At 51.2% G+C, this 13,097-nt stretch overlaps 1 protein-coding gene across 3 annotated transcripts in view; it reads left to right on the top strand.

The window, feature by feature from the left end:
• Positions 1-13,097, top strand: part of LOC120997785 (U2 snRNP associated SURP domain containing) — an 82,296-nt gene that overhangs the window by 34,520 nt on the left and 34,679 nt on the right. For all 3 annotated transcript variants that reach the window (XM_040428054.1, XM_040428053.1, XM_040428052.1), the window contains exons 3-6: positions 3,196-3,310; positions 4,307-4,437; positions 6,133-6,200; positions 12,186-12,280. In XM_040428054.1, the coding sequence (XP_040283988.1) occupies positions 3,196-3,310; positions 4,307-4,437; positions 6,133-6,200; positions 12,186-12,280 (409 nt within the window). The remainder of the gene's footprint in view (positions 1-3,195; positions 3,311-4,306; positions 4,438-6,132; positions 6,201-12,185; positions 12,281-13,097) is intronic.

Here is a 13,097-nt window from a genome sequence, read left to right as displayed (position 1 = left end):
ACTTGTTGAAGGGGCGGGGCGCTGCTGAGGTCACTTGTTGAAGGGGCGGGGCGCTGCTGAGGTCACTTGTTGAAGGGGCGGGGCGCTGCTGAGGTCACTTGTTGAAGGGGCGGGGCGCTGCTGAGGTCACTCGTTGAAGGGGCGGGGCGCTGCTGAGGTCACTCGTTGAAGGGGCGGGGCGCTGCTGAGGTCACTCGTTGAAGGGGCGGGGCGCTGCTGAGGTCACTCGTGGAAGGGGCGGGGCGCTGCTGAGGTCACTCGTTGAAGGGGCGGGGCGCTGCTGAGGTCACTCGTTGAAGGGGCGGGGCGCTGCTGAGGTCACTCGTTGAAGGGGCGGGGCGCTGCTGAGGTCACTCGTTGAAGGGGCGGGGCGCTGCTGAGGTCACTCGTTGAAGGGGCGGGGCGCTGCTGAGGTCACTCGTTGAAGGGGCGGGGCGCTGCTGAGGTCACTCGTTGAAGGGGCGGGGCGCTGCTGAGGTCACTCGTTGAAGGGGCGGGGCGCTGCTGAGGTCACTCGTTGAAGGGGCGGGGCGCTGCTGAGGTCACTCGTTGAAGGGGCGGGGCGCTGCTGAGGTCACTCGTTGAAGGGGCGGGGCGCTGCTGAGGTCACTCGTTGAAGGGGCGGGGCGCTGCTGAGGTCACTCGTTGAAGGGGCGGGGCGCTGCTGAGGTCACTTGTTGAAGGGGCGGGGCGCTGCTGAGGTCACTTGTTGAAGGGGCGGGGCGCTGCTGAGGTCACTTGTTGAAGGGGCGGGGCGCTGCTGAGGTCACTTGTTGAAGGGGCGGGGCGCTGCTGAGGTCACTTGTTGAAGGGGCGGGGCGCTGCTGAGGTCACTTGTTGAAGGGGCGGGGCGCTGCTGAGGTCACTTGTTGAAGGGGCGGGGCGCTGCTGAGGTCACTTGTTGAAGGGGCGGGGCGCTGCTGAGGTCACTCGTTGAAGGGGCGGGGCGCTGCTGAGGTCACTTGTTGAAGGGGCGGGGCGCTGCTGAGGTCACTTGTTGAAGGGGCGGGGCGCTGCTGAGGTCACTTGTTGAAGGGGCGGGGCGCTGCTGAGGTCACTTGTTGAAGGGGCGGGGCGCTGCTGAGGTCACTTGTTGAAGGGGCGGGGCGCTGCTGAGGTCACTTGTTGAAGGGGCGGGGCGCTGCTGAGGTCACTTGTTGAAGGGGCGGGGCGCTGCTGAGGTCACTTGTTGAAGGGGCGGGGCGCTGCTGAGGTCACTTGTTGAAGGGGCGGGGCGCTGCTGAGGTCACTTGTTGAAGGGGCGGGGCGCTGCTGAGGTCACTTGTTGAAGGGGCGGGGCGCTGCTGAGGTCACTTGTTGAAGGGGCGGGGCGCTGCTGAGGTCACTTGTTGAAGGGGCGGGGCGCTGCTGAGGTCACTTGTTGAAGGGGCGGGGCGCTGCTGAGGTCACTTGTTGAAGGGGCGGGGCGCTGCTGAGGTCACTTGTTGAAGGGGCGGGGCGCTGCTGAGGTCACTTGTTGAAGGGGCGGGGCGCTGCTGAGGTCACTTGTTGAAGGGGCGGGGCGCTGCTGAGGTCACTTGTTGAAGGGGCGGGGCGCTGCTGAGGTCACTTGTTGAAGGGGCGGGGCGCTGCTGAGGTCACTTGTTGAAGGGGCGGGGCGCTGCTGAGGTCACTTGTTGAAGGGGCGGGGCGCTGCTGAGGTCACTGTTGTTGAAGGGGCGGGGCGCTGCTGAGGTCACTGTTGTTGAAGGGGCGGGGCGCTGCTGAGGTCACTCGTTGAAGGGGCGGGGCGCTGCTGAGGTCACTCGTTGAAGGGGCGGGGCGCTGCTGAGGTCACACTTGTTGAAGGGGCGGGGCGCTGCTGAGGTCACACTTGTTGAAGGGGCGGGGCGCTGCTGAGGTCACACTTGTTGAAGGGGCGGGCGCTGCTGAGGTCACACTTGTTGAAGGGGCGGGCGCTGCTGAGGTCACACTTGTTGAAGGGGCGGGGCGCTGCTGGAAACTTCTCACCGGGATTTTGTGTATAGAGCTGAGGACATGGGTTGCTAGATGGCCGCTAGCACATCCGCAATACCCAGTCCCCATAGCTCTGTGTGCTTTTATTGTGTAAAAAAAACCTATTTGATACATATGCAAATTAACCTGAGAAGAGTCCTGGTTATTCATAAATTCCTGCCCACCTGCTGATGACTGACAGGCTTCTACCTAGTTTTCTCCCTTTCTTTCTATGATAGAACTGACATTCATCAGCAGATGGGCGAGGAGAGCAGGAGATTATGAATAACCATGACTCTTCTCAGGTAGATTTGACTCTTTTCCAGGCCTCTGCTGCAATGATTATGATGTTGGTTCTCAGCAACCACTTACTTTTAAAAAGCTCATGAGTTACACACCGCTGACATCAGCTTTTCTGTTACTATTTTATGCTGCCCTCAGTGAGGTCAACATAAAGTTGATGACCGGTTCCCTTTAATATTAAAGAGGACCTTTCACCACTCCTGACATTCATGTTTTAATATCTACATGCATTCCCCATGTAATAACCGTTCTGGAACATCTATTCTTATGGCTCTATGTTTTGCCATTCCTTTATTATTTCTACTAGAAGTTATGAATGAATTGCTATTAGCCTTCCGTAAGGGTCCAGAGGGGAGGTAACCAGTAAGGGGGTGTACCTGCACAGACTCACTCTATCCAATCAGTGCTGCCATTGTCAGACTGTGCAGGTACACCCCCAACTGGTTACCTCCCCTCTGGACTCTTACTGAAGGCTAATAGCAATTCATTCATAACTTCTAGCAGGAGTAATAAAGGAATGACACAACATAGAGCCATAGGAATAGATGCTGCAGAATTGTTAGTATGTGGGGAATGCATGTAGCTATTAAAATAGGCAGATCAGGAGAGGTGAAAGGTCCGCTTTAAATGGTGCCATTAGAAAGTACAACTTTTCCTGCAAAAAAATAAGACCTCATACTGCTATGTGAATGGAAAAATAAAAAAAAATTGTTTCCAGGAAAGCAGAGTATAAAACAAAACACAAAAATGGAAAACTGCAGGGTGCTGAAGAGGTTAAAACAGTGAAACTGCTTGCTGTGAGCATTTCCTAAGGTAGAATATTCCGCAGAGTAAGGGGCCATTTATATTAGCATGATATTTCAGAGCCCCTATGATGCGTTGGCCGGTTGTTTTGAATGTTGTTTGGATTCAGACCTGTTTCTTTCTGGTACACAGGAGGATGAAAAAGCTGCTGCAGAGATTTACGAGGAATTTCTTGCTGCGTTTGAGGGTGCTGATGCCAGCAAAGTTAAAACATTTGTCAGAGGGGGCATTGTCAATGCCACAAAAGGTATGTACATGTCCTGGTCCTGAGACCAACACACACTCTTATCTTAGCATTATTGAGGCTTAGATGGGCATCTGAAGCAAAAAGTGACATAACGAATTGTATATTCAAGTGGTCTAGTGTTTGAGTATGCATTAAAGGGGTATTCCCATCTCAGACAATGGGGGCATATCGCTAGGATATGCCCCCATTGTCTGATAGGTGCGGGTCCCACCGCTGGGACCCGCACCTACAACAAGAACAAAGTGGGGAGTGCTGTGGCTGGAGGGACCCGCACCTATCAGACAATGGGGGCATATCCTAGCGATATGCCCCCATTGTCTGAGATGGGAAAACCCCTTTAATATATACAGTACAGTATTTATTTGTTTGAGTTATAAAGGGCCCTTTGGGTTCTGTCTTAGTATCTGTCGTTTAACCAGAAAGAATAGGGCTGCATTCTGTGAAGTTTTTTCCATCACATGTGACAGAATCTGCAACAAAGACCTCTAAGCTAGCCTCCGGCCCAGATGTGAGCTCAGCCTTAGGGCTCATGCGCCCGGCCGTGCCCGTATTGCGGCCCGCAAAATGCGAGCACTGGCCGTCTGCAGACCTATTCACGTAAATGGGTCCCCAGCCCGGGAGATGCAGTGTGGAACAGAGACACGGATCGGAAGCCCATGGAACTATGGAGTGCTTCTGTGGGTTTTCTGTCCATGCCTCCGCACCGCAAAAAAGTAGTGCGTGCAGTACATTTTTGCGGTGCTGACCGTCTGATGCGGATCGCAGAGCCCATACAAGTGAATGGGTCCACGTCCGCAGATGGCGATGCACACGGTCAGTGCCCGTGCATTGCGCCCACAGCATGGGCAAGGACAGCACACGTTCATATGCATGAGTCGAATAGGTTATGTTTGGTTTGGAACTTTAAAAAAAGCATATCACGGTCTGATATTTGTCTCTGTATTTACAATGCATAACGATTATTACTCAATGGCGATTCTGATCAATCTGTTACAGATGAACATGAGGCGGATGAGAAGAAGGGCAAATTGTATAAGCCTGCCTCACGGTTTTCTGAGCCCAAACCTCAGCCAGCACCTGTTGAGAGACCACCCCCTCCAATTTTACTTATAGAACCTAAGAAACCGGTAAGATAACATTATGTTAGGCATCACATTCATTAGTATCAGTTGCTGTGCCTCTTTTGTGGTAAACTATGTCTGTTGCTCGTTTTCTGGTTTAACCCTTACACTGCCAGGGCGATTTTCACACTTGTGACAAATGGATACTATCTGACTTATACGGTTAATAAATCATAATAAGTTCCTATACCCCTATACTTTCTGAATGTAGACATTTGATGCATTGTTAAAAAGCCTCCCCGTATATTAGAGTCTTGGACACCTTTGTGCAATTTTGCATCAAAACATTTTATTTGCATAAAAATAATCATGTTTGCAACAAAGTCTGACTCCCGCAGAGCTCATACAGGGCAGTGATTGGCTGCAGTGGTCTCTTGCTGTATACCTATACTTCACCACTGGAGCCTTATACACACTGAGGAGGACCAGAGCATATAGGCTCATTATGTTATGATGCTTAGTGGAGTTTGGCAAGTATTTAACTCTGAAAGCCCCTTTTAAATGTATGTTCACACATTGTAGATTCCACCACAATTACACCGCCAGTCCATGTAGATGTTTCTTTTTCCCCCTATTTACATATTCTGGTTTTATGATCCACAGCTGTTCAGACAGATTATGTAGTGAAAATCCACAGATTAGCAACAGATTTCTACCATGGATTTGACTATTGCAAATCTTGATTTTTGTGAACATACCCTTACGCCAGTTTCATTCGGCCGTATTCACTCCGGGTAACGCACTCCATGCGAGAGCTGTATTTCCCAGAATGAACACCGCTCATCTGAAGTAGATTCTAGCATCCTAGTGATTTATGATGTTATGAATTCCCGTCTCACCACAGATCTACTGAACTGTAGTCACGGCATTATGTGACTAGAGTTCAGCACACTAAAGCTTCATTCACACGTCAGTGTTTGGTCAGTGATTTCCATCAGTGATTGGAGCCTCCACAGACATAAGGTATAAAGGGAAAGATCTGCTCCTGTTCTGTGTTTAGAGCCACACCTGTTTTTGGCTCAAAATCACTGATGGAAATCACTGACCAAACACTGACATGTGAATGAGGCATAAGGGCGCTGACAAACGTGTGCCGCCCGTTCCGTGCTCTGGGGACCGCAGAATGCCAAGATAGTCAATTAAAAATGATGCCCATGTACACAGACCATTGAAATTGTCCGGATGCTATCCTTTCGCAACGCACCTGGACAGAAAATTCCCTCGTGTGAGAGAGGCCTTGGCCTGTTTTCTTTGTAAAAGATGTGTCTTATTGATATCGAAGATAGAAGGGTGTAATTTCTGTAAATGGAATTCCATAATATGGAAGAAAATGTTTGGATTCTGTTTTGTTCCCCGGGCAGTACTATAGTCCAGGGGTCATCAACCTCCAGCGCTCGGCACTATGGGAGTTTAGAGAACAACCAAGCATGAGTACATGCTGGGAGTTGTAGTGGCTTTAACCTTCTTTTTGTCCTACTACAGTCAGGGCAGGGGGGCTGTGCTCCTGCTGTAGCTAGTTGTTCCCCCTCCACCTCACATCTGAACTCCAGGGACAGACATTTTGTATTTCTTAATTTTAATTGAAAAAGGAGGAAATGAAGGCAGGACTTTCTCTGATTCTCGGATATGTTTTTTTATTTTTTGTTCATTTTCTTAGTTTTCTATTACTTTTAAGTAATAAAGATGTTTTGTTTTTAATAGATATTAAAGAAAGGAGAGAAGGAGAAGAAGAAAAGTAATTTGGAGCTTTTTAAAGAAGAACTCAAACAGTAATTTTTTTTTATTTTTTTTTGTAATATACTGGCAAATTTGTTTAAAGAGGACCTTTCATGGATCCAGACATTATAAACGAAGTATCAGGATATGTAGGGCATAGTGCAGGGATCTAACTTCACTTACTACTTTTCCTGGCTGCCGCTCCGTTCGCCTGCTGTTGCCCCCTTTGTATTCTCCTGCCTGGTATGCTAATTGTAGTATCGGAGCAATGAGGCGGAGACTGGGTATTTCTCTGTGGGCGTCTCCTTCTCCCTAGCTGTAGCGCTGTCCAATCGCAGCAGAGAGAAAAAAAATACTTCCCTTTATGATCAGACAATCGGGAGAGGTGGCGTGCTCTCCTTATAGCAATAAGACACGATCAGTAAGGGTAGGCCTTCTGTCATGATGATTATTTCTCGCTTGTATCATTGGGGGACACAGGACCGTGGGTATAGCTGCTTGCTGCCACTAGGAGGCGACACTAGGCTGAAAAGTGATAACTCCTCCCCCGCCGGCTATACCCCCTCTAGCCTGGAGAGAGCACATCAGTTTTTAGCTTAGTGTCGTAGGAGGCAGAGCTCCCTGCTTTGCAGGGTGGCCTTTTTTTGATTTTATTGTTATTTTTCACAGATTTCATGGATGGGGCACAGGCACGCTTGCGTCCCTGTCTCCCTGGGAGGCTGGCCGGTGTTGCTTGCTCCACTGCCCTGCCTCCCACAAGAAGACAAAGCGGACCAGGGCAGCCTCGCTCCCCTGCTTCCCGCCAGCAAGAGGGCCACCTCCTCTCCAGCCCTTCTCTGCCCGGACCCCTGACGCCTGGTGACAGCGGTCGTGGGGTGACCCTGCTGGTACAAGACTAAGGCCGAATGCACACGGCTGTGTTCCGCGGCCGAGAGCGGTCCGTGGTATGCCGGGCTGGATTCCTGCTGAGAGCAGGAGTGCACGGCGTCATTGGTTGCTATGACGCCGTGCGCTTCATGTCGCCGCTGCTGTACAGTAATACACTCGCATAGTGTATTACTGTAGTGCAGCGGCGGCATGAAGCGCACGGCGTCATAGCAACCAATGACGCCGTGCGCTCCTGCTCTCAGCAGGAATCCAGCCCGGCATACCACGGACCGCTCTCGGCCGCAGAACACCCCCGTGTGCATTCGGCCTATGGGCGAAGACCACAGATGAAGGTACTCCTCACACCATGGCCTTTTCTTATGGAGGCTGCGAGTCCTCCACCAGTCGCCGCATATCACCTCATAAATCGGGTAATGAAGGGGTTAATCCCGAACCCGGCGGCGGCATTTTAGATTCTTCCTCCCACACCCCCCTCCGATCTAACATATCGGGCAGGGGACATTCAGAAACTGGCGCCGCTGCGCTCCATTCCGTGCCCCCCTTTTCTCAGCACCACTCCTTTTTTAGGCAGGTATAATCTTGGGCGCCTGCTAGTGCCGTTCGGGGTACCTCCGTTTCCTGGCGGCGGAGCGCAGATCCCAGTCGGCCGGGCACCACAAAATCTAGGCCCCGTCTTAATTCGGGCCTTCAGTTTTTTCCCGGCCGCTCAGTTTTTTTCTCCCGGCCCACAGGACGGGCTTCCGCGGCCTCATTCATTGCACTGATCCAGGTACCGCTGTGTTCGGCTGGCGGTGAGTCCCGCGTGAAACTTTAGTTTCCCGGTTTGTGGCCTTCTAGGCCGCAACTTCACCTCAGGTATGGAGAGGCGGGTCCATATTCTGGTGCGAATTCTCCCCGGGAGCCAGCTGGCTCCGCCCCGGTCCTTGACCCTTCCTACCCAGCCCCATCTTTTGAATCCGGTGACCAGATTACCCTTACCCTGGGTCTCTATCTGCAGGAACAATGTGCCTTAATATTGCAGTATGCAGCCTTTCCTGCTCCTTGTCCATTTGAGGTTAGGTCCTCACCCGAATAAATAAATAAAATAAAAATTAAAATAAAAAATGTCTTTTTTTTATTTTTATAAAAAAGTGCGCCCATACAGGTCCTGCCCTCCTCACAGACCGAGCTCTCTATGCCCAGGGCCTGTACCCAATCCCGGACAGTGGAGAATTTCTCACAGTTCCCAACCCACCCTCCGGGGCCGTTGATAATGCTCCAACTGTGCAAAATCCAATGGAGTACATCTGAAGGATTCCCAATCCACCTTACGGGCAGTTTGGTTGATAGTGCTCCACTCGGGCAAAGCCAGTGGAGTACATATGAAGGGTTCCCAATCTGCCCTCTGGGGCCGTTTGGTTGATAGGGCTCCAACTGTGCAAATCCAGTGGAGTACATCTGAAGGATTCCCAATCCGCCCTCCGGGCCCTTTGGTTGATAATGCTCCACCTGCAAAAATTCAGTGGAGTATATCTGAAGGTTTCCCAATCCGCCCTCTGAGGCCGTTTGATTGATAGGGCTTCACCTGCGTAAAGCCGCTGCAGGACAACTGAAATTTTCAAGACCTCTGGAAATTCCCAAGCCACCCTCCTGGGTCGTTTGGTTGATAAATCTCCGTCTGCGCAATCCAGTAAGTGGATCTTTAGGAGTTCCATTCCACCCCCGGGGTAGTTTGTTTGTTTTATCAATACCGGCGCGGCCTGCAACAGCCTTGGGCTAGAGGCTGAGAGGTGGAACTGCGCACGAGCGGTCTTCCAAGATTACGGTACTGGTGTATACATTACCCCCTTCCATAGGCGGTATTTGCACTACTACTGGTTACAGTACTTACCGTTATTTCCTTCCTTAGGTGGACTAACCGCACTAGCACTGGTCTCAATGCCAGCCATAGGCGTCCCCTGCTCCGTAGGTGGCGGAATTGCAGTTCCACTGGGCACAGTACTGTCTGTATATATTAGTCTCTTGTATAGGTAGCATTATGGCATTCTCACTGCCGTTGCAGTGTTTATGTATACATTGTCTCCTTACTTGGGTGAAGTAATGGACACTTCCCGCCGGGTACTGAACTCGTTCCTGCGGTATGCGTTACCCCCTTCGATAGGTGAGGTACTTGCACTACCTCGGGTTACAGTACTTGCTAAGTAGTTACTCCCTGTCGTAGGTCGAGTGATTGCTCTGCCACTGAGTGCAGTGCTTACCGTAGTCATTTCCCCCCTTCATAGGTGGGGTAATTACACTTCTGCGGATTGTGTTTCTGACTATCGCGCTACCCCCTTCCTTAACCAGAGGATCACAAAATGTTCCTTTACGGGGGAATCGCTAGCATTTTTTGCATGCTATAATTTAACTATGCCACGACACTAGATGCCTGACTTCCTTCAAAGTGGTCCGTGATAACAGTCTGTACCGCTTGGACCTGGTACTCTCCATCTAGTGGCGCATGGATACGGCCACGGGATTCTATAGCTACTTCCAGATTGTATCCTTCTGTTCTTCCGGCACGGGTTGGGGGCATGAAAATGTCGACCTTTGTGCTCTCAGGGGGGTCACCCAGCAACACTTATGGGTCCTAGAGACCCCCCCATCCCCATGGGCATCCACCGTTCAGGTCAGTCACATTATCCAGAATGCTGTGATTACGATCCAGCAAGCAGAGTATTCCACTGACTGTGGATTCTTGTTCACCACTCTTCCTTATCTAGGTGAGGGTGTTATGCTAGCACTCTGCAGTGACCACTACAAGGGGCCTTTCCTTCGCATGGAAAGTCTTCACGCTAAAGCTAGATGATCGTAATCGCTGTAGTGGGGCAGCCCCTTCAGGTAGGGGTTCTACCCTTCCACTGCTTCGGCGGTTGCTCTTGTTCAGCGCCCTTTTCATTTTACGCTGGTGGAGCATGCGGTAGCTCCTACTGCACAAAGGGTGTTTGCGTCACAGCTTTTTCGTCAGGTGACGGATTCGTCTGACACTGGAATCGGTAACCTCTACGGTGTGGCCTCCTCCTCTGCTGGAGTATGGCGTTAGCATTACTCTTTTGGTTTCCCTTGGGTGGCCTCATCTTCAGGCAGAGTATTGCAATACCCATAGATTCTGTAGAGCGTCAGTCTCAGAGGCAATGGACTTTAGCTCTGGCCTCTATCTGGTTTACACCACCTATGAGTGCCTGTTGCTCTGGCAACTGTTGTCCTTCTGTCGTCAGCTCAGGTGTGGCGATGGAGTGATTGCCATTGCTGATCAGCACCTACCTTCAAGTGCGTTCTACTGGGTAGCTTAGTCCCTGTGGTACTCGTCAACCACTAGGTTGCCGTTATAAGTGGGACTTGGATTTTTAATGGTTGATGCCGTGACACCATCGGTGCTACCTCTCTTCTGATATGAATAATGTCTACGTCACCTCAAGCCAACGGTGGTCATTCTTTCACTACTCATTCCAGTGGTGGACTGAGAGTCTCCCACGACGGCTAGAGTGTGTGTCTGTCACGCCCTTTCACCGCTGGTAAGGATTTCGTCCCTGGGAGGGAACACACTTTTCCTTCCCTGTCCCTCCTCGAGTTGGATAACTGTTCGCCTTCTCCTCTGTCTAGCTGACCAGTAGCCATGGGTCGTACGACTCTGGAAGCCCATCTCCATTTTTTTCCACGCCCCGGGTTCCTCGGGTATGGTGGAGGTGTTGGATGTCGTATTCGCACTCCACCCGGCAAGAGTATTTCTCTCATCTTTGTTCCACTCATCCGCCCTTCCAGGCAGGGTTGCCACATGGTGAATTTAGGGTTACGGACGAGGCTTCCCATCACCGATGATGCTTTACCTTTACCTTTCTCCGAGGTATTGGTTCTTTGGCCTGCAGTGGGACACTCCTGGCTCAGGTGCTTTTTTCTCTGTAGTTTTTCAAGCAGCTTCTCTCGCTAGAAATCTCACCACAAGCCCCTACAGCTGTACGGACATTGGTCTACCAATATTCCGCTTCCTAGGGAGCGTTCTCTTGGCCAGAGGAGGATCCGGCGGACCTGGATCTTAGTTCTACTCCCACAGTTGCGGCCAGGAGCCAGCGTTTTGGTGGCATTTTTCGGAGTTAATACGCCTTCTTGTTCGTACTTTTTTTCTTTTTTTTTTTTTCTTTTAGCAGGGACATAAGGCAGTGCTCCGCCCAGTATCCTCTTTCTTTGCAGGAGGTAGTCACCCTTCCACGTCCTCACAGACATGGATTTCTCTTCTTTCTCCCTCGTATTCTACAGACCGAGCTCTCTTCCAGCCATGTGATTTGGCCTCCGAGGTTTGCTTCTCCGTGACTAACGCTTCCGCTGTCCGGACTTTTACCAATTTTTTCCTGGAGGTCCTTGTCAAAGTGGACGGCCTCCAAGGGCTGTTTTCCAGGTATAACCGTTTAACAGCTGCTCGGGCATTCCGCTCCCGGGGTAAGGCATCGCTCGCTGAGTCTTGGCCCACCCGACCAGCGGCCTGCGTTTCTCGGGTTCATCTCCGTCATGCAGCAGCTTTACAGTTGTAGAAGGCGGAGTCTTGGTCTTCCGGGCACTCGTTCACCAAGTTTTGCCGGGTGTCTTTCTACGGGCGGCTGCTGCTCCAGGCAGCAAGGTCTTGCAGGCAGCAGTGGGTTTTTCTCCATGGGCATGTGGTTTGTTTCCCTCCCCGTGGACTGCTTTAGGACGTCCCATGGTCCTGTGTCCCCCAATGATACAAGCGAGAAAACTAGATTTTTGTGAAACTCACCTGTAAAATCTCTTTCTCGCTTAGTTCATTGGGGGACACAGCTCCCACCCAGTAATTTCTGTTTGCCGTAAATGCTGGCGTTGAGGAGCCGGTATGGCCCTCAGTTCTGGTTCGATCCGACTGGCATTGGTCAGTTTTTGGTTGTTTACCGTATGATTTTTTTTTTTCTCCGACTCCTATTGCTCGGGCACAAACTGATGTGCTCTCTCCAGGCTAGAGGGGGTATAGTCGGCGGGGGAGGAGTTATCCCTTTTCAGCCTAGTGTCGCCTCCTGGTGGCAGCAAGCAGCTATACCCACGGTCCTGTGTCCCCCAATGAACTAAGCGAGAAAGAGATTTTACAGGTGAGTTTCACAAAAATCTCGTGTTTTTTTTTTTTTTCTTAGGATTCAGGAAGAGAGGGATGAACGGCACAAAACAAAAGGCAGAATGAGCAGATTTGAACCTCCACAAACAGATGGTGAAGGACAGAAGCGTTCAGGTAAGAAATAAAAAATGTTTTCTTCCTTTTCAGAGTATGCTTCTGTCAGATCAGTGATGAAGAAACAAGCCTTCTGTCTCTTACCTTCCTGTTTATTAATCTCAACGTAGTGTTAAAGGGATTCTGTCACCAGGTTTCACCCCTGTCAGCTAAACATATGCTGATGTTCAGGGCCTCATCAGGATTCCTAATGTGGGCTTCTAAATGTGATCCGTAGCCTTATTTTGCTAAAAAAACAGGTTTTACTAACCTGTCACTCAAAGAAATAAGGTGCCCAAGGGGATGTCAAGGGATGCAAGGTGCCGGCCGCACCCACCGCCGTTCGTGCCCAGCGCCGCCTTTCCATACTTCTGCACCGCCTCCTAATCCTCTGTGCCGCCTCTCGCTCTCCCTCCCCCTCCTCCTGCTGTAAGATATTGCGCGTGGGCACAGGGCTCTGAGAGGCTGGCGCCAGAGTGCAGGTCATACCTGGGTTGAGCGAAGTGCCGGCGCATGCGCACTTCGCTTTAAGAAGCCAAATCTGCACGGGCGCATCAGGCAGAGCCCTGTGCGCACGCGCGAGATCTTACAGCAGCAGGAGGAGGAGGGAGAGCGAGAGGCGGCACAGAGAATTAGGAGGCGGTGCAGAAGTCTGGAAAGGCGGCGTTGGGCACGAACGGCGGTGGGTGCGGCCGGCACCTTGCATCCCTTGACATCCCCTTGGGCACCTTATTTCTTTGAGTGACAGGTTAGTAAAACCTGTTTTTTAGCAAAATAAGGTTACGGATCACATTTAGAAGCCCACATTAGGAATCGTGATGAGGCCCAGAACATCAGC

This window comes from Bufo bufo, chromosome 4 (genome assembly GCF_905171765.1).
Source record: "Bufo bufo chromosome 4, aBufBuf1.1, whole genome shotgun sequence".
Lineage (NCBI taxonomy): Eukaryota > Metazoa > Chordata > Amphibia > Anura > Bufonidae > Bufo > Bufo bufo.
Note: the sequence above shows the minus strand (reverse complement) of the source record. Positions and strands in the feature narration are given on the sequence as shown.